The sequence below is a fragment of the Panthera pardus genome, unplaced genomic scaffold (genome assembly GCF_024362965.1).
Source record: "Panthera pardus isolate Hobbes unplaced genomic scaffold, ASM2436296v1 HiC_scaffold_9, whole genome shotgun sequence".
Taxonomy (NCBI): Eukaryota; Metazoa; Chordata; class Mammalia; order Carnivora; family Felidae; genus Panthera; species Panthera pardus.
Genome location: NW_026527024.1, coordinates 2,796,736 through 2,818,064, shown reverse-complemented (window position 1 = coordinate 2,818,064; position 21,329 = coordinate 2,796,736). Strand labels below are relative to the sequence as shown.

General features: G+C 44.5%; 1 protein-coding gene across 5 annotated transcripts in view; it reads right to left on the bottom strand.

Moving 5' to 3' along the window:
* GALNTL5 (polypeptide N-acetylgalactosaminyltransferase like 5) overlaps positions 1 to 21,329 on the bottom strand; it is a 56,749-nt gene that overhangs the window by 17,073 nt on the left and 18,347 nt on the right. For 4 of the 5 annotated variants that reach the window (XM_019424833.2, XM_019424832.2, XM_019424834.2 and 1 more), the window contains 3 exons: positions 20,344 to 20,510; positions 18,567 to 18,689; positions 4,329 to 4,578 (listed from right to left, as the gene is read on the bottom strand). In XM_019424833.2, the coding sequence (XP_019280378.2) occupies positions 4,329 to 4,578; positions 18,567 to 18,689; positions 20,344 to 20,510 (540 nt within the window). The remainder of the gene's footprint in view (positions 1 to 4,328; positions 4,579 to 18,566; positions 18,690 to 20,343; positions 20,511 to 21,329) is intronic. The other variant, XM_019424835.2, reaches the window with a different exon arrangement.

Genomic DNA, 21,329 nt, shown 5'->3' with positions numbered 1-21,329 from the left:
GACTCTACACCCTCGAGGGCAAAGGCCACGTTTTCTGTTGTGACCACAGTGTCTGGCAGCAAAGAGTTGTTAAACTGGTAACTGAAGCAGGTTCACAAACGGGTCTTTAAAGTTAGGCCGTAGGTTCTGTTGAAAATAGGGTTAAAAAATACTTGCAGCTCAGAGAACCCAAGTTACACCCTTTCAAAAGGGAAAGCTTTTATTCTAAAAAAAAAAAATCTCGAAACCGCTGGGAAGTGTGTGCGTGTGTGTGTGTGTGTGTGTGTGCACATGCGTGTGTCTTACCGGAGAAACGTTGAGTCGTGGTGCTAACTCAGGCACGTCTGAGACACCGGGAGAAAGGATAAAACGTCGTGATGCGTCCTTGAAAAGGCCCCGGGTGGAGTACAGGGGGCACGTCCCTTGGTAGCGGTGATCTCCCCCCACCCCTGCACGTCCCCTCCCTGGGGAAGCTGCGGGGGGGGGGGGAGCCACTGGTGTGAGCTCAATGCCACAATTCTCCTTGCTTCCTCTAAGTTTGCCAAAATTCCTTGCATCTACATTTTTTTTTTGAGCTGTTGCAAATGTGAAGAAATGTATCTTCAGATGTGAATGCTAATTAATGCCATGGATAATACCTAAAATTCATTTTTCCTTTTAACCCTTTAAAACTACCGACTTTTTCTTACGTTATCATACATTATCCTTATGATATAACAGTCGAGCGTTGAACCACATGAGTTTGAACTGTGTGGGTCTACTTACATGTGGATTTTTAGATAAATACAGCACAGTACTGTAAGTGTATTTTCTCTTCCTTCTGATATTAACATTTTTTTTTGCTCTAGCTTATTGTAAGAATACAGTATGTGATACACGTGGCATTTAAAACGTGTTAATCAGGGCGCCTGGGTGGCTCAGTCGGTTGAGCGTCCAACTTCAGCTCAGGTCACGATCTCGCGGTCCGTGAGTTCGAGTCCCGCGTCAGGCTCTGGGCTGATGGCTCGGAGCCTGGAGCCTGCTTCTGATTCTGTGTCTCCCTCTCTCTCTGCCCCTCCCCCGTTCATGCTCTGTCTCTCTCTCTGTCTCAAAAATAAACGTTAAAAAAAAAAAACGTGTCAATCAACTGTTTATGTTATCAGTAAGACTTCAGTCAACAGTAGGCTCTTAGTAGTTAAGTTTTTGGGGAGTCAAAAGTTAGTATGTACCATATACATTCTATAAATAATTAGTATCATACTGTTTTTTATGGCCTGAGTTTTTATTTAGCCTATTGTGAGAATTTTCCTTTTACGTTAGCTTTCAAAAACTTTGTATAATATTCTACAGAGTATGAATATAGTTTTTAACCATTTTAATATTGAACGTTTATGTTGTTTTTATTTTCTAACTGATATGAATGTTGATACAATGTGTGTCTCTGATTTACTTCTCCTTAATTTCTTAGGGAAACATTTCAAGAAGTGGGAGTGTTGCGTTAAAGAATAACATAAGATTTTTAATGTATATTGTCAGATTGTTTTCAAAAAGCACGTGTGACTATGTGTATACTAACAGTGTATTAGAATTCAAAAAACGTTACTACTCAGCAACTATCAGGAATATAATTTCCCTAGTAAAATTTTTAGAGCCTAAAGCACGCCTGATGTGTGAAATATGGAAACATCACAAAATTATGTAGATCTTTTTTGTAAATGGAATACTTCATTTTAAATTAAGTAAGTTCATTTTGAGATGAACTCCAAAGATCGATGGTTTTTTTTTTTCAGTAAATTAAGATGTCTACGCACGACCTTTTATTTATTTATTTAATTTCAAAATTTTTTGAGCTTATTTATTTTGAGAGAGAAAGAGAGAGAGTGAGCAGGCAGAGGGGCAGAGAGAGAATCCCGAGCAGGCTCCACGCTGTCAGCACAGAGCCCGACGTGGGGCTCGAACTCACGAACCGTGAGATCATGACCTGAGCCGAAACCAAGAGTTGGATGCTCAACCGACTTGAGCCACCCAGGCGCCCCCACGTTCCATTTTAGTTAAATAAAATGTGTCTTTGTCCCTTTTCATTTCGAAGTCTCTAACAGTAACAACAGCAAGTATGTATGCTGATCGCTTCCCCTGTGTCAGGCCTTGAGCTACGTTCTTTCCAGGTGGTTCTCACTTAATCTCCTCACTAAATCAGAGAGGCATGTGTTTTATTATCATCACCATTTCACAGGTGAAGGTACTGAAACTGAAGTAACAGACCCAGCAGAGGCTACCTTACTGCACAACTCCATGGATGCCAGTCACCTCTAGTCTTTGTGAACAGTACCTTCTGGAGATGAGCAGTACACAGCCTATACAGCTGTACGCAGCAGCCCTGAACAGCTAACAAGTGATGGCTGGAGCAGAGCAAAGATCGGAGTCATACACAGTGGAAGGCGTGTGAAGGGATCTATTATCCTAAAAGCAATGGAAAGACATCGGGTGACACGGGCAGAGTGGAGTTTTAAGAACCATGAATGTAGCCAGAGAGAGATCGGCCTGAGGGAGGACAGCCTGCAGGCCAGACTGTTCCTTACAGTGAGGGCCTGGACCATGGGGACAAGCAGAGAGATGGACAGATGTGGTTGCGAGTCGTCACAATGGATGGGGCACCTGGAGCGGGTTAATCACTGGGTTAGAGTAGGCAGTGGGAGACTGCAGGTGTGGTCATGCTTATGGCTATGTAGCATTCCGTTATGGTTCCAGAGTAAGGTACTAAATAATTCCCCGGTTATTCCTCCCGACTTAGTCCTTATCTCATCCTCGAATTGCGTCACCAAGGGCAGGGGCTCAGGGTGGGGATAGGTACTGGGATCAAGGGAAGTGATAAGGTTTGGAAAACCCACTTGGAGCAGTGAGTGAGTAAAGGGACTGTGGAGAAGCACGAGACTGAAACTATCAACGTGTAGAAGCGTTAAGTTCACGTCTCTTAAAGGAACAAAAAACAGATGGCGGGCTTGGTCCAGAGTTGGAGATTCGCAGGGCTACTGTGGCAGAAGGGGACAGGGATGTGGCAGTTGAAGGTATTGGCAAGAAGAACCGTGAATTTATAGATCAGAAAGTCTAGGCCACAGAAGAAGAAAGAAACCGTGAACAGTAAAAGCAGAAATCAAAGAACTGGGGATCCTGATGATGTCCAGGGGGAGGTGTGGGCGGAGCAGAGCAGGAAAAAGTTAGGAACATCCCAGGCTGTGGCCAAAGAGACGATATCCGGTAACTTAGAAAAGAAAGGTACAGGATATGGCTGTAGGAATAATAGTAGCTAACAGGTATAAAATAGCTAATATATATGTAGTACTTATTATGATGGACAGATACTGCTCTAAGCTTTGATATACAGTGAGTCATTTAATTCTCTAACAACCCTGTAACATATCATTATCCAGACTTTACACATAAGGAAATAAGGTGCAAAGAGGTTAAGCAGCTTGCATAAGGTCAACAGCTCTAGTTAAATTAGAGACAAAGATCAAGGACTTGCTAAGCTATAGTGTTAGAAAATTGACTCATGTGGTTTGTGAAACAGAGAGGCTAGCAGTAAAAGAAGAGAAGGAGGCTGGCGTCAGAGTTTTCAGGAAATGTGGGGAGTGACCTGGAGGAAGTCTCCAGCAATAGCCTCATAGATGCAGTGAAAAGTCCCAACATCAAATTGTTCTCACATGTAGAAATACATTTTCCCAGACCAATAATCAAGGAAAATCATATTCATCTGTATAAAATTACTGATGAAAGCACTGAGATAAATATTTTATATATGAATTTAGCAAAGACATCTACTTTTGCTGAGCTATCCACAGCACTAGCATTTGCTTCATTGACCACATACAACTTGCTCCTGAGAACCATGGCCACCTTCTAAAGATGGACACCTGAAACCAGAGGGACACTATCCATGGTGGTGTTTTCTTTCTCTCTCTCTCTCTCTTTCTTTCTCTTTCTTTCTTTCTTTCTTTCTTTCTTTCTTCCTTCCTTCCTTCCTTCCTTCCTTCCTTCCTTCCTTCCTTCCTTTTAAGTAGGCTCCATGCCCAACATGGGGCTTAAGCTCACCACCTGTGATCAAGAGTCACATGCTCTACTGACCGAGCCAGCTGGGCGCCCCCATGGCAGTGTTCCTAACCAAGGTGAGATGCTCATTTCCAATCAGAGAAACTGAAAATCTACCAAATTCTATTATTATAGATTTTTAGAGACAACATAAATGACAAAATATTTCTCTTCATTAAGCCCAAGAGATGGAAAAAATAATCTCTGAAAGCTTCTCCCGCCGCCCCCCGCCACCAGGTCTCAATACATATATGATATTTCCCCGTCACCTGAAGGAATCTCACCGAATGGGTAGAGTGGGTCCTTCTGGTCCATCCATCTCATAAGAGAAGACATTATCCCATTTAAATTGTAGGTGCCAGTTGAAAGCACCCCTTACAACAGGAGAGGGCCAGTATTCTAGGGTCACAGAATCAATGACATCTATCAGAGGACACACCACCATTTTGGGGTCCTTGGCAATGGCATGCAGCAGGGGCTCCAGCCATACTTTATTCACCTCGCAGTGGCTATCCAGGAACACCAGAACGTCCCCTGGGGAGGCAAGAATAGGCCAGTGTTAGTGCATATGGACGAAACATCCGACGACCCAGATCGCAGTTCAATGCAAGGAGTACCTGTTGAGCGTTTACTATGTGTTTGGCTTTTATGGTGCATTCCGTTTCACTGGCGGTGGGTTGGGACTAGAAACTCATACTTTATTTTGTGCAAAAATGTGGGCCATGATGTGTCATAGAAGTTCAAAAGAAGTTGGTGAACTGTGGGTTAGAGAGTAGTTTGAAGATTCTAAAGAAGTAGGTGGGGGGCACCTGGGTGGCTCAGTTGGTCAAGTGAACGGCTCTTGGTTTCGGCTCAGGTCATCATCTCACAGTTTATGAGTTCAAGCCCCGCATCAGACTCTGTGCTGACAGCTTGGAACCTGCTTGGGATTCTCTCTCTCTCTCTCTCTCTCTCTCTCTCTCTCTCTCTCCCCCTCCCTCCTTCCCACTCTCTCTGCCCCTCCTCTGCTCACACACACACACAGTCTCTCTCTCAATATAAATGAAACTTATAAAAAAGGTTTTTCTCAAGCTGTCAGCACAGAGTCCAACGTGGGGCTCGAACCCATGGACCACGAGATCATGACCTGAGCTGAAGTCAGACACTCAACCCACTGAGCCACCCAGGGGCCCCGATGCATAACCATTTTTGTTCTTGAGTTCAAGCTTTAATGAGTGTCTGCTTAGAGAACATGGGGAAAATTGGCATGGCCAAAGTAAAGAAAACATGTTGCTAAAGTACATTAGATGAGCTCAGATTGGAAGGGACCTCAAAATTCAGGTGCAGAGTTCAGACTTTTTCTTGCAGCCAACATAAAATCATAGGAAGTTATGAGAAATAGCCCATGTTTGATGAGAAGAGTTAATATTATTCATATGGTAATAATCCCCAAATTGATCTATAGATTCATACAATCCTTATCAAAATCATACCTGGTTCTTCTTGCAGAAACTGATCCCAAAATTCGTGGAGAAAGGCAAGGACCCAAATTAGCTAAAACAATCTTGAAAAAAGAACAAAGCTGAAGGACTTCTGGATTTCAAAACTTACTACAAAGCTATAATAATAAAACAATATGATACTGTCAGAAGGAAAGACATAAAGACCAAAGGATAGAATTGAGGTCATAGACATAAACCAAATATCTGTGGTCAATTGATTTTTGACAAGGGTGCCTAGACAATTCAATGGGGGAAAAATAGTTTCTTCAATAAACAGCCCTGACCCAACTGGACACCCACATGAGAAAGAATGAAGTTGGACCCCCTACCTCATAGAAAACACAAAAATTAAGTCAAATCAATCACAGACCTAAAAAGGTCAGAGCTGAAACTATAAAACTTTTAGAAGAAAATATAGGCATACATTTCTGACCTCAGGTTAGATGTGACACCAAAAATAGAAGTGACAAAACAAAAAATAAGTAGGACTTCATCAAAATCAAAAACCTTTATGCTTAAACAGACACCATAAAAAAGTTGAAAAAAGCCCACAGAATGGGGGAAATTGTTTGAAAATCACATGTCTGATAAAGAACTTGCATCCAGAATATATGAGGAACCCTTCCAAGTCAGTAACAAAATGACAACTTAATTAAAACATGGGCAAAGGATTTGAATACAGGCGCCTGGGTGGCTCTGTCAGTTAAGCATCCAACTCTTGATTTCAGAGGTTTCCTCTTTGGTGTGATGGTCACTGACCTTCTTATGTGATGAAGGTGAAATCACTTGTCAATGCAAACTGTATTAGAAGTTAATGAATTAAAGCTTTGAGTTTGAGAAATAAAGATATATTTAAAAAACCCCTATCCCACAGTAGTGGGATAGAGTCCTGCATCGGGCTCTGTGGTGAACATGGAGTCTCCCTCTCCCTCTCTCTCTGCCCCTTCCCACCTCAAAAATCAAATAAAAGTCTTAAAAAAAAAAAAAAAGGATTCGAATAGACATTTCTCCAAAGAAGACGGACAGATGGCTGATAAACGTATGAAAAGGTACTCAACATCATTAACCATTAGGAAAATGCTAACTAAAATCACAGTGAGAGAATACTTCACATCCACTAGGATAGCTAAAATCAGAAAGGCAGAGGATAACAAGTGTGGATGAGATTGTGGAGGAATTAGAAGTCGCTGATAGCAATGTAAAATGTTGCAACCTCTTTCAAAACTTACCTGGTCGTTCCTCAAAAGTTACACATACACTTGCTATACAGCCCAACAATTCTACATCTAGGTACACACATACCCAAGAGAAAAGAAACAGGTTTATACAAAGTCTTGCCCATGAATGTTCATAGCAGCATTCTTCCTAAGAGTAAAAAAGTCATAAGTTAGGGGCACTTGGGTGGCTCATTGGGTTAAGTGTCCAACTCTTGATTTCTGTTAAGGTCATGATCTCATGGTTTGTGGGTTTGAAGCCTGAGTTGGGCTCTGCACTGACAGCATGGAGCCTGCTTAGGATTCTCTCTCTCCCTCTCTCTCCTGTGCTCTTGAAGGAAGGAAGGAAGGAAGGAAGGAAGGAAGGAAGGAAGGAAAGAAAGAAAGAAAGAAAGAAAGAAAGAAAGAAAGAAAGAAAGAAAGAAGAAACTTGAAAAAAAATCATAACTCAAATGTCCAACAATGGGTGAATGGATAAACAAAATGTGAGATATCCAGGGGTGCCTGGGTGGCTCAGTTGGTTAAGCATCCAACTCCTGATTTTGGCTCAGGTCATGATCTCATGGTTGTGGGATTGAACCCTGTGTTGGGTCCCTTGCTGAACATGGAGCCTGCTTAAGATTCTGTCTCCTTCTTGGGGGGCCTGGGTGGCTCAGTCGGTTGAGTGTCTGACTTTGGCTCAGGTCATGATCTCATGGTTCATGGGTTCAAGCGCCACATCAGGCTCTGTGCTGACAGCTCAGAGCCTGGAGCCCATTTCAGATTCTGTGTTTCCCTCTCTCTCTGCCCCTTCCCCGCTCATGCTCTATCTCTCTCTCAAAACTGAATAAACATAAACAAACAAAAAAAATCTCACTCCTTATCTCTGCCCCTCTCCCTCACTTACATTCTCTCTCTCTTTCTCCAAATAAATAAATAAACATTTTTTTAAAGAGTCCCATTTTCGGGTGCCTGGGTGGCTCAGTTGGTTAAGTGTTCGACTCCTGGTTTCAGCTCAGCTCATGATTTCACCGTTTTGTGAGTTCAAGCCCCATGATAGGCTCTGTGCTGACAGTGCGGAGCCTGCTTGGGATTCTCTCTCTCTCTCTCTCTCTCTCTCTCTCTGCCCCTCCTCCACTCACGCTGTCTCTGTCTCTCTCAAAATAAATAAATAAACTTATAAAGAGTCCCATTTTGAACACATCTAATTTTTCCTACTATGGGAAGTACACACAGTGTTCAACACTTTGCATTTTTCACTTCAAATAGCTTCTATAATATTACCCAACATTAACATTTTCAAAGCATGTCTGCTAATTTGACAGGTGAAAAATTAACATCCAGTTCTCAAGAGGCCATCTACAAATGGCCAACAAGCACATGAAAAGATTCTCAACATCATTAGTCGTTAAGGAAATGCAAATTAAAACCATAGTGAGATACCAATTCATCTCTACAAGGATGGCTGGAATTTTTTAAAAAATTTTTTTAATGTATGTTTATTTTTGAGAGAGAGACAGAGACAGAGACATAGCATGAGCAGGGGAGGGGCAGAGAGAGAGGGAGACATAGAATCTGAAGTGGGCTCCAGGCTCTGAGCTGTCAACAAAGAGCCTGACGCAGGGCTCGAACCCACGGACTATGAGATCATGACCTGAGCTGAAGTTAGACGCTTAACCGACTGAGCCATCCAGGCGCCCCTAGAATTTTTTTCAAATCTTTTTTTAACTTTTATTTATTTTTGAGAGAGAGAGACAGAGCATGAGCGGGGGACGGGCAGAGAGAGAGGGAGACACAGAATCTGAAATGGGCTCCAGGCCCCAAGCTGTCAGCACAGAGCCTGACGCGGGGCTCGAACCCAAAGACCACGAGATCAGGACCTGAGCTGAAGTCAGAGGCTCAACCCTTTGAGCCACCCAGGCGTCCCTAGAATTTTTTTTTTTAAGACAGAAAATAACCAAGTGTTGGCAAGGATGTGGAAAAATTGCAACTCTTCTCCCTGGCTGGTAGGAATGTAAATGGTACGGCTGCTGTAGAAACATTTAGTACTTCCTCAAAAAGTAGACTTCCTGTGCGACCCAGTAATTCCACTCCTAAGTACACACTCAAAAGAATTCAACTACACGTATGACCGTGTTCCTAGAAGTACTCCTTACAACAGTGAAAAGGTAAAAACAGCCCAAATGTCCAGCCACAGATAAATGGAGAACCAAACTAAGGTATATTTATACGACGGAATATGATTCGGCCATAAAAAAGAATGACGGGCAGATACATGCTACCTGTAGAAGAATCCCCAAAACGTTGTTGGATGAAAAAGCCAGACACAAAAGGTATGACTCTATTTACATGAAGTATCCAGAATAAGTAAATCTAAAGACAGAACTCAGATTACTAATCTACCAGGGGCCGAGAGAAGGAAAAGTGGGGAGAATCTGCTGAATGGGGTTTTCTTTCGGGGGTGACGCAAATGTTTTGGGACAGGACAGAGAGTGGGCTTACAGATCACTATGAATGTACTAAGTGCTGTTGAACTGTTCACTTCAACATGGTTAATATCACGTTATGCAAATCTCACAACATTGAAAAAAATGACGTCTGCCAAAGAAGACCTACAAATGGCCAACAGGTACGTGAGAAGGGGTTCAACATCACTCATCATCAGGGAAACGCAAATCCAACCCACAACGAGCTGTCGCTTCACCCCGGTTAGAATGACTGTTACTAAAAAAGAGAAGAAATGAGTAGTGTTGGTGAGGATACGGAGACAAGGGAATCCCTGTGCCCTGTTTGATGCGGATGTAAATGGGTGCGGCCACTGCAGAAGATAGTGCGGAGGCTCCTCAAAAAATTACAGACGGAACTACCACGTGATCCAGCAATCCCACTTCTGGGCATGCATCACAAGAAAATGAAGTCACTATCTTGAAGAGATGTCCGCACCCCCGTGTTCATTGCAGCATATTGACGATGGCCAAGACATAGAAACAAGCTAAGGTGTCCATCGAAGGACGAAAGGATAAAGTTATAGTATGTACGTGATGGGGTATTATTTTAATACCAGCTATAAAAAAAGAAGAAAATCCTGCCACTGGTGACATGGATGGACATCGAGGGCATAATGCTCAGTGAACTAAGTCAGAGAAAGACGAATACCGTATGATCTTCCTTATGTGTAAAATCTAAAAAAGACCCTGAACTCTTAGAGTCAGAGAACAGATGGGTAGTTGCCAGAGGTAGGGGGTGGGCGATATAGGTGAAGGTGGTCAACACGTACAAATTTCCAGTTCTAAGATAAATAAGTCCCCGGGATGTAAGGAACAGCATGGTGACTATCGTTAACAATGCCGTGTTGGTATTTGAAAACCGCTGAGAGAGTAAATCTTAAAAGTTCTTGCATCACAAGAGAAAAAAAAATTGTAACTCCGCGAGGTAATGGACGTTAACTAAACCAGGTGGTGACCATTTCACAATATATACATGTATCGAATCGTTACGTGATATGCCTAACATGGATTCAATGTCATGTATCGATTATATCTCAATTAAAACAATCAAAAATCTTGTTAAAATTATAGCTAGTGAGGTTCAGCTCTTTTCAGGTGATTAGCGATTTGTAAACGAAATGCTTATATTCTTTGTCCATTCAGGTTTTGGAACCATAGGTTGTTTGGTTTTTTAACGGCTTTGTAGATACATTTTACGTACGGAGAATATTAACTGTTTTCCTGTGAAAGTGGTACTAAGTCTCCTAGTCTCGAGCTATTTCACTGTATCATTCTTTGTCCACAACCGTGTGACTGTTTTGGGAGTCAGCTCTGTTCTTTCCCTCAGGTTTAAGCTTCGAAATTTCTACTTTATTCATAGAACAGATGAGTACTGATTGAGGGGTTTTTTTTTTATTTTTTAAATTCTTATCACGATTTAATGGTTTGATTTTAAAAACTAAAATTAACGATAGAACTGGAACTTATTTGAGTTATGGTATGAGACGAAGATGAAAATTTTTCCCAAATTACTAATTGCCTCCCAAATAACTGTCCCATCACGGCAGCGACAACGGAAAGGGCTTCCTTCTCATGCTGACTTGTGGTGTCCTATTTTTCATATGCAGTATACCCTTGGCACGGAAAGATTTAAATATTTTAAACTTTGGCAATTTTTTTATGGTTTTACTCAATTTTTTTTAATTTTGTTATTTATTTCTTTAAATTTACGTCCAAATTAGTTAGCATATAGCGCAACAATGATTTCAGGAGCAGATTCCTTAGTGCCGCTACCCATTTAGCCCCTCCCCCCTAAACTTTGACAACGTTAATGACCCAGAAAGACAGCAAATGCAAAGTAATTTGAGATTACTCAATGCGCCATACCGAGCTTCTCTTCGTTCTGAGTTAAACTGGGAAGCATGTGGGAATCAGCTACCGACACCTACATTCCAATGAACTTCACGGTTTTTACACTCATCGCAAAGCATTTTATGGGGAAATTTACACGCCATAACGAGGGCGAAGGGGCATGGGGTGCCTCTTGGCTGAGTCCTACACTCACAAGAATATTCCGTGGGGATCTTCAGCTTCTGTTGGTTCAGTTAAAGAAAGGAGAATACTGTTTAGTGCTTACAGAGATAGCCTGTTCGACTATCTGAATCCCATCTAATCCCAGATTGGCATCTTCCCAGATTAAGCCAACTTCTCCGCAGGGTCTAGAGTGAGTGAAGGGCATGAGGTCAAATCCACCTGATAAGGACCTTGCCCAGCTCCCTCCCAGAGAATGTGTGTGGGCTGTACTAACGACCCCTGATAGCTCAATCCATCTTCCTGAGGAGAGGCTTGCTCTCTGCCCGCTGCCGGAAGATCCACACTTTCTCAGGGGCCCTGGCGGCCAGCTCTGTTTTCAGAAAACAACAAATGCCATGTTGACCTCACGAAGTCTCCTCCTCCTCCTTCATTTCCTTTTCTTTCCTGCCTGTCTTTAGTTTCTGCATTTTTTACATTTAAGCATAGCTCATTCAGGGCGCTTGGGGGGCTCAGTTGGTTAAGCGTCCCACTCTCGGTTTCGGCTCAGGTCACGATCTCACAGTTTCGTGAGTTCGAGCCCCACATCGGGCTCCACGATGGCAGCATGGAGCCTGCTTGGGATTCTCTCTCTCTCTCTCTCTCTCTCTCTCTCTCTCTCTCTCTCCCCCTTGCTCTCTGCCCCTCTCCTGCTCACGCTGTCTCAGTCTCTCTCAAAATAAATAAACTTAAAAACAATTTTAAACATAGCTCATTATATTTTATTTATCTTAAATAACTTTTTTAAAAAAATATTTAAGAATGTGGTAAAAAAAAGAATGTGGTATGCAAATTATGTTTTGGAGGGGTGGGGAATTTACAGAGAATCTTTTTGTGCTTGAGTGAAATGATCAACTCTGGTAAAATATCTAAGCATGTTCACTTAATCCGCACTGTAAATCTGTTAAACATAGCCACTCGGCTCTTGTACCAAACAATTCAAGTGACTATCCTACTTGAATTTCTAATTTCTGTTTGCTACATTCCCATAGCCTGGAACTGTGATGCAATCTACCCCCGCAGAAATCGACTTCTTGGGTCTGAGTCCTGAGGTCTGGGGGCTGGAGAAAATCTCTGATCTTTCGGGAATGTAACCTCTTTCACTGGCAATGAGGCTCGTGCGTTCTAAAACCTCCCAAAGCCTTTTCACCATTGCTATTCTGTACTTTTATTACTTTTGCCCTGAGTTTCTTCTAGTTTTTCTGTATGTATTTTGTTATCATTCTGGAGCATATAAATTCAAAATTTATATTTTATGAATTTATTTGTACTAGTCAGTGTATGCTGAGCATTTTGTTTAACACTTACTGCTAGAGAAGGGAATGTTCCGAATTACCTCATTTAATCATGGCAACAACCACGTAAGATGCCACTGTCCCCACATCACGCGTTGGGAAGCCGAGACTCAGAGAAGTGACTTGCCCAGGCTGCCGTTGCTGACAATGAGCATGTGAAGATCTCGAAACCCAGGCTCTGGCTTGAAACCCAGTGTTCTTTGCATGGTCCCACGTGGCCTCCCTTTGCTGTTTGTGGCCAAGAACCAGCCACCACCCTCCGTATGGCTGCCTTTGCAGAGCTCAGCTCTAGGGTCCCTCTCCTCAAAACCACATGACCCCTCTGCATCCATCTGTAAAACTTCCTAATCAGCCTGAGCGGCTGCAATTCTAGAAGCAACAGAACTGCCAGGAAGTCAGATAATTACCGCACTCCAATTCCAGGCCAACCGCCTGCAGAGAGAGGTCTCCTTCTAGATATACTGGAGTTCTTTACCACCAAGTGGCTTACAGCAACATAAATGTATGATCCTATAGTTCTGTAGGTCACGTAGTCAACACAGGTCTTCCTGGGCTAAAATCAGGGTGTCGGTGGAGCTAAGACCTTTCCTGGAGGCTCTAAGGGAGCATCATGTCTTTTCCAGCTTCTAGAAGCTGCCTGCATTCCTAGGTCCCCTCGTCCATCTTCAGGGCCAACCACAGAGGACGGAACTGTCCCGCACAGCTCTCTGACCCTCTCTGCCCACCGCCTGCGAGGTCCTCCCGTCATAAGGGCTCCCAAGGTCAGAGTGAGCCCACCTGCATAGCCCGGGCTAATCTCCCATCTCAAGGCCCTTAATTTTAAAATTTTCATATTTTTTATTTCACAACTTTTAGTTGCAAGAAACATGTATACCAAAAAAAGAGATAAAATATAAATGTAGAACTTAATGATGTATCATAAAGCCAACACAAATATAACTACCCCTTCATCAAAACCTAGAACATAGCGTCCTAGGATTTTGTTCCCCAGCTCCTACCACCTGATTCTACACGCTGATTTAACCAGGCGTGGGGGCGCCTGGGTGGCTCAGTCGGTTGAGTGTCTGACTTCGGCTCAGGTCATGATCTCGCGGTTTGTGAGTTCGAGCCCGCCATCGGGCTCTGTGCTGACAGCTCAGAGCCTGCTTCTGATTCTGTGTCTCCCTATATCTCTGCTCCTCCCCTGTTCACGCCCTGTTTCTCTCTCTCTCTCTCTCAAAAATAAATAAACATCTAAAAAAAATTTTGTTTAACCAGGTGTTTATGGCAATAGCTTCCCGGTCTTTTTTCCTTCAGTTTTTCATCAAATTACGCATCCATACACAGTGTCTTTTAGTCTTGCTGATTTTCCAACTTTATTCTTTTGCATTTAGCTTCTTTTGCTCCTTCAAAACGATAGGTATTCATCCATGTAGTCGTGTATAGTGTAGGCCATTCACGGTTACTGAAGTATTCTATTATTTGATTATCACTAGTCTGTCATTACCTGGTGAGTCGGGACCTGTGTATAACTCCATAACCAAGCAGTTCCACTTCTAGATCCATGCTCTGTGGAAACGCTGCCCATATCTACCAAGAGACGGGCATTTGAGTACTTGTGTATTTGGGGAGAGCCCCAAACGGAAATGACCAGAATGGGATTCAGCAGAATGGAAAAATAATTTAGCATCATCAAATAATAGAGTCCCTCGAGGCGTTTACTTCTGGCCACACGTGCCACAAAAGGTACCATGCTAGCAGACCCTGGGGGGATTAGGACAACCTCCTCGCGGGACGGCGTTATTCTGTCCACCACGCCAGACAACCAAAGTCTCTCCTTCCTTGTGAATGTCCAGCACCAATGCCAGCTCTCGACGCCGCGCTAGACTTTAAAGCTTTGCTTTCAGGATGTCAGTTGAAGTCAACACCTCATCTCTGCCTTCTTGGCTGCTTCTTGACCGTCCAAGCCAATTCAGTGAGAGATCCTGTCCCGTGTTCTCACCCCCGCGGCTGCCCTGTATTTGTTCCCTGAAACCTTTCCTTCCACTGCGGACCACCCTCTGACCTTTGCCAAGGGTCCCTCATTCAGAGTAAATTTCTCTACGCTAATTTCTGTCCCCACAAAATTCTCCTACAGCCTTCTTGCCTCACGTACACCCTGGCCCTGTCTAGAAGATGTTGCCTCCCCTATGGACGTTCCAGATAGGAAGCTCGTCCTTCTCACCAACGGCAGGAATTCTTGGGTCCCGGACAACACTGGCATTTCCTACCTACCCACGGCTGCCCCGAGCTGCACCGACCCTGCTCCCATGCAGACTAAAATCCCCTTCCCTTTGGATTCATGCCATGTGACGATGGCTCTCTCCTCCTTGTCTGCAAAACCCCTGCCTTCTGATTCTCCCGATGGAGGTCTCTCCCCAGTCCCAGCCATTTCTCCTTCATTTCTGGGAGGGGGGGGGCAACATAGAGTCCACAGCAGCTCTGTCTCCACACCTAGTTTACGGACAACTCGTGTCATCCTGTGGGCAGAACCACGAACTTAGACAAGCTGACAGGTAGCGACAATCCTAGGGTGCTACGTTCATGAAGAAGTATCAGAGTAAGGATGATGGAGAGAGATAGGAGTTTGCTGTTTTATGCGGGTTGCTTTGGGAAGGCCTCTGATAGAGTAGCCTTTGAACAGAGAACTGAACAAAGTCACGTAGCAGGACACGCGGAAACATGACGAGAATCCCAGGGGGACGATACCATGCACCGGGGCTCTGAGACAGAAGTACGACTGGGGTGTCTGAAGAGAGTAAGAAGGCCAGTGCATCCGGGGTAGGGCGAGGGTAGAGGGGTAAGAGGCTGAGTCTGAGTGACAGCCGGGGAACGGATCTGTAGGCCTCCGCCAGGGACACGGTCACTTCATGGGTTCGGCGGGTCTCATTTATCTCACGAGAGTTGATACAATGAAGAAAACAAGAATAAACGTGCATGGGTAGCACATAACAGGGGCTGGACGAATCCTGGACTGGACGAGTGAATACACGAATGAATTAATGAGGGGCCCCGAGCGGCTGCCTCACCTGCCCACACCACAGGACCCCAGAGCTTCAAACCTGGGAGCAAGCCCACGTCACCGGTGGGGGCGACAGGCAAATACAGGTAGATGGGCAGACAACAAGCACGGACCAAGTTGTGAGGAGAAACGAATAGACGAATCCATAGGCACCGGTGAAGATTTTCATACAAGTCTATCAGAAATGTACGGGTTGAGCCCAGTTAGATGGGTCGGAATATAGAGTATTAGAAAAACAAAATTAGACATATGTGGAACCTACGGCCACAAAGGTAAAATTTATTCTTTGGAAATCCACATAGATATTTTGAAAAATTGACCCAGCTTTAAGACACAAAGGAAATCTCAACAGAACAACAGGCCACAAATTCCACCCACAATATGAATTAAGCTTTCACAATATGAATTACTCAACAATTAAAAGACAATTTAAAACATCCGTTATGTTTCAAAACTCTAAAATTCACTCCTTAAAAAAAATACCTGGATTAGGGGCACTTGGGTGGCTCAGTCGGTTAAGCGTTGGACTCTTGATTTCGGCTCAGGTCACGATCTCATGGTTCATGAGTTTGAGCCCCACATCGGGCAGAGCCTGCTTGGGATTCTCTCTCTCTCTCTCTCTCTCTCTCTCTCTCTCTCTCTCTCAAAATAAATAAATAAACTTAAAAAAAAATACCGGGATGAAAGAGGAAACCAAAAAAGATACCAGTGCCTTGACAGCTTATAGGACAATTTTACGGAATTTTCCAAACACAAATCATCTGTTTTACATAGATATTCAGAAAAAAGGATAAGAGGCAGGGCGAGAAACATACAATTCATTCTATAAGTCTAGTAAAGCAAAATATAAGAAAACAGTTCAAAAAAGAAGTATAAGCTGATCTTACTTTTTTTTTTAAATGTTTTATTCATTTTTGAGACAGAGCAAGACAGAGCATGGGCAGGGGAGGGGCAGAGAGAGGGAGACCCAGAATCCGAAGCAGGCTCCAGACCCTGAGCTGTCAGCACAGGGCCTGACGCGGGGCTCAAACCCACAAACTGCGAGATCATGACCTGAGCCAAAGTCGGACGCTCAACCCACTGAGCCACCCAGGCGCCCCAATCTTACTTTTAGACACAGAAGTAGTGTGTGTGTGTGTGTGTGTAGGGGAAGGGATGGCAGGGAAAGAGAGTATGTGTGTGAGTGGAGAGGGTATTGTAAGATATCAACATCTCGTGGATCTTTATATAAGTGTTCTATGGGTTTGAAACTTTTCTAAATAAAAAATTAACAAGACTTTCTCCTTAACAAAACAAAACAACTCCATCCCAAACTCTTTGGTAGTATTGTGTGTTGAATTGTGTCCCCTAAAGATATATTCAAGTCCTAACCCCCAAGACCTCAGAATGTGACTGTATTTGGAAATAGGATTGTCGTAGACGGGATTTGTTAGGATGAGGTCCTGCTGGAGGAGGTGGGCCCTTAATCTGAGGGAGATTTGGACACAGACACAGAGAGGAGGTCATGTGACCACAGAGACTGGATGTAGCGATGCCCTTCAAGACAGCCTGCAGGGAGGGGCCGTTTGACAGCTTCCCAATCTTTGGGATCTGCTCAGTATTCACCCCAAGGCCATGGCCTCCCAGGGACTCCAGCCAAGGACAAAGCACACATGCGTATTGGGGGCAGAGGCAGAGCGGGGCCATTTGGGCCTCGAGGCAGGACTGTGCTCTGGGACTCCCCACCAGCCCCGCGACCTACTGACAGCCACACGGCCCAGACCTCCTTCCTTCCCTCTCCCCCATGGCGGGTTTCAGGCCAGAAGCTTCTGGTCCACACTCTCCCTCTCTCCATCGTGACACTCTCTCTCTTCTCATTTTGTCTTGGCCTTTGGTCCCCACCTGACTTCAGGGTTTCCCTGTGGGACAGGTAGCTGCACCAGGGCCCCACCGTCCCTAGAAAGTCTTGCTCTCCTGGCTGCATGTGGAGCTCCAGGCCAGAGTCTGTATCTGGGGGAATTCATCCTGTAACGGGATCTAACCTTATAGCTCCTGCAAAAACACACCTTCCATTTGAAATAACAAAGCAGGGGCGCCTGGGTGGCTCACTGGGTTAAGCGTCCGACTCTGGCTCAGGTCATAATCTCACAGTTCGTTGGTTTGAGCCCCGCATCGGGCTCTGTGCTGACAGCTCAGAGCCTGGAGCCTGCTTCTGAGTCTGTGTCTCCCTCTCTCTCTGCCCCTAACCCACTCGCATTGTCTCTGTCTCTGTCAAAAATAAACATTAAAAAAATAAAAAATAAAAAGGGGTGCCTGGGTGGCTCAGTTGGTTGGGCGTCTGACTTCGTTCGGCTCAGGTCATGGTCTCGCAGTTTGTGAGTTCGAGCGCCACGTCGGGCTCTGTGCCGACAGCTCAGAGCCTGAAGCCTGCTTCAGATTCTATGTCTCCCTCTCTCTGCCCCTTTCCTGCTCATCGTGCTCTGTCTCTGTCTGTCTCTCAAAAGTGAATGAATATTAAAAAAAAATTTTTTTAACAAATAAATAAAGGGGCCCCTGGGTGGCTCAAGTCGGTTGAGCGTCCGACTTCGGCTCAGGTCATGATCTCGTGGTCTGTGAGTTCGAGCCTCGCGTCGGGCTCTGTGCTGACAGCTCGGAGCCTGGGGCCTGTTTCGGATTCTGTGTCTCCCTCTCTCTGACCCTCCCCCGTTCGTGCTCTGTCTCTCTCTGTCTCAAAAATAAATAAACGTTAAAAAAAAACAAATAAATAAAAAATAAAAATAAATGAAATAACAAATCGACATCTTAGAGCAGAATGTGTACTTTCAGAGTCCAAAGACTCATATGGCTGAAATACACATCCACTCTTCTTCTTATGCCAGTGGAGACTTGGAGGGGCCCCACGAGAAACTATCTCTGCACGGGCAGGAGGGTCTCTGTGATACAGACATGGGGTCAAGCCACAAATGGAAGGCTCATACCTGAAGCACGAGAGGCCCCTATCATCCGTGATCGGATCAGTCCCTCTCTCTTTTTGTTTCTTATTAATTTAATCTTTCCCCGAAAAATTTCCAGGTGGTGGTCTAGTTTTTCTTTCAAATCATCTGGAAAAAAAAACATCCAACACTTGACAACGTAGAAACTAGAGCTACAGACAAGATAGCAATATATCACAATTTTGACGGATTGCTGAAAACCATGTTCTGCCACAGAAGGTGCTAACGTTACAAATGTGATCCTATGTGAGGAAGGGAGAGAAACGTGATTCAGCATTGAAATCAACCGTAAATATTCTTCTAGGTTTCTGGTGAAATACCTCTATTTTGATAAGTCACTGTTAAGAATTTAATAGGAAAAGCATGAGTCTTGGCGCTTTGGAGCAATCTGACTTTCTCACTAACATGTCAGCTCTGGACATGCCTCTTACACGCTCTGGGCTCTGTGCGGACGGCTCGGAGCCTGGGTTCTGCTTCGGATTCTGTGTCTCCCTCTCTCTCTGCCCCTTCCCTGTTCATGCTCGGTCTCTCTGACTCTCAAAAATAAATAATAAACATAAAAAAAAATTTTTAAGCCACAGTCTAGCAGAAGGTCTCCCGCCAACCCCCGTCCCTTGCTCAGGGCTTTGGGGACTTCTCGCTCAGCATGCGGCCAAATGTGCTGCCCGGTGCTACTGATGGGATAAGGACTCTGACCATTCTCTACACATCCCCTCCTGTGCACAATAGTAGAAATAAAGAGTGGTTCTCGGAGAAATCACGTCATACATGGTAGTGCCGGGCCAACGTGTGAAATTCCTAAGCGTAGCTGACGTTGGCTTGAGTAATCTTCAGTTGGACAAAGTAGAGTCACTTCCCCACGGGTCAGTCTCCTGGAACATGCTCTTTTGTACCCCTGCCTGTTCGTCTCCCTACTCTCTCTCCTTTTTTTCTTTCCCAGCCCGCAGGGGGTCAGATTCACAGATTAGGTTAACTCTTCTGTAGGAAACCTATCCAATACTGATATATTGCTCCCAAGGGAAATGGACCCCTACAGGGACTTACAGACTCCGAGCTTTTCACTAGTCTGGGTCCTCTTGGTTTGCCTCAGGTTTATAATTAAGCTGTAAAACGGATAACTAATCAGATTTTGTATTCATATCACGACTCTTTGAAACCAACGCGCAGAGGAGCGCATGCTCTTGACTGCAGTTGGTCTGATGAGAATTCTTTCGTGACAAGGACTTAGGTCCTGTCTCTTCCCTGCATTAAGCCTCTGATAGCACTCCATTTCTCCAGAGAAAATTCAACCAGAGTCCCTCATGAGCGGCGTTGCCTTTTTGTGGTTCTGGCTGTATGTCCATACTCTCTCCCGATGCTATACTCATATGTAACCTACAGGAAGTACGGAACTATCCCCAACTCAGGATGTTACCTCTGGGTCTTGACAACGCTATTTCCTCTGCCTAAAACACTTTCTCCCTCCTCTCCATCTAGGTACCTCCAACTCACCCCTCAGACATGGGTTTAGATGTCACCTCTTCCTGAACAGCCTCCATGACCTCTGAAGGCCAGGTTGGTGCTCCTATATTTACCTCAAGGAAGCACTGATCGCCCGTGAGCCCAACACCGGGGGGCAGGGACCGGCTCTTACATCCCCACCGGTGAGCCAACGGCGCCTGCCTCCACACCCATCAAATGTAAAATGAGTAAAAAAGAACCCAAGCGCCATCAGAGATCGCCGTCAGAGCACATGACGTCGATGGATGGAGTTCTGTCTTACCAGAGTCGCTCATGTCGTCTACCAGAATAATTTCTTCAAGGAAGAGGCGTGGGGTGAGGTTTATGACACTGAACATGGTCCGAAACAAGGTGTTAAACTCCTCGTTGTGGAAGCAGATGACAACGCTGGCAGTAGGTAGGTTGGCTGGGTAACGTTTTTGAAAACACCTGCCAGGATACGTAAAGGGAAGAAAATGATTTGTGGTCTCACTGACGCAAATCATTTACGGTTTTTCCTCTTTATTCCCTTAATGGATGATTACGATAATAAGGTGACCAAACATTTGAAAACACTAAAATTAAGGTACAAAAGCTTTTCTAACTTCTTATCTATTCTAATATTTTCTCTTAAATTTTTTTTTTAACATTTATGTATTTATTTAACGTTTATTTATTTCTGAGAGACAGAGTGCAAGTGGGGGAGGGGCAGAGAGAGAGGGAGACACAGAACACGACGCAGGCTCCAGGCTCTGAGCTGTCGGCACAGAGCCCGACGTGGGGCTTGAACTCACAAACTTCGAGACCATGACCTGAGCCAAAGTCAGATGCCCAACCGACTGAGCCACCCAGGTGTCCCAATATTTATGTCTTTTTGAGAGAGAGACAGAGAGAGACAAGAGAGAGGGAGACACAGAATCCGAAGCAGGCTCCAGGCTCCAAGCTGTCAGCATAGAGCCCCACGCAGGGCTCGAACTCACAAACCGCGAGATCATGACCTGAGCCAAAGTCAGACTCTCAACCGACTGAGCCACCCAAATGCCCCTAAGTCATCCCCCACTTCTTCATGCCAGCAATAAGTGCTCTTCCCTGGAGACTCTGTTTGGACCATCTTAATTCAATTCGAACACAATGTAAACGTGACTCATACCGGTATTTTGGTTTCTATTATTAAAGTGTATTAATACGCTGATTCACACTGAAAGGCACAAATCAACCACATTGCACTGTCTGCAAAGAAAATCTGGTGCCTCAGTTTGTTGCAACAAA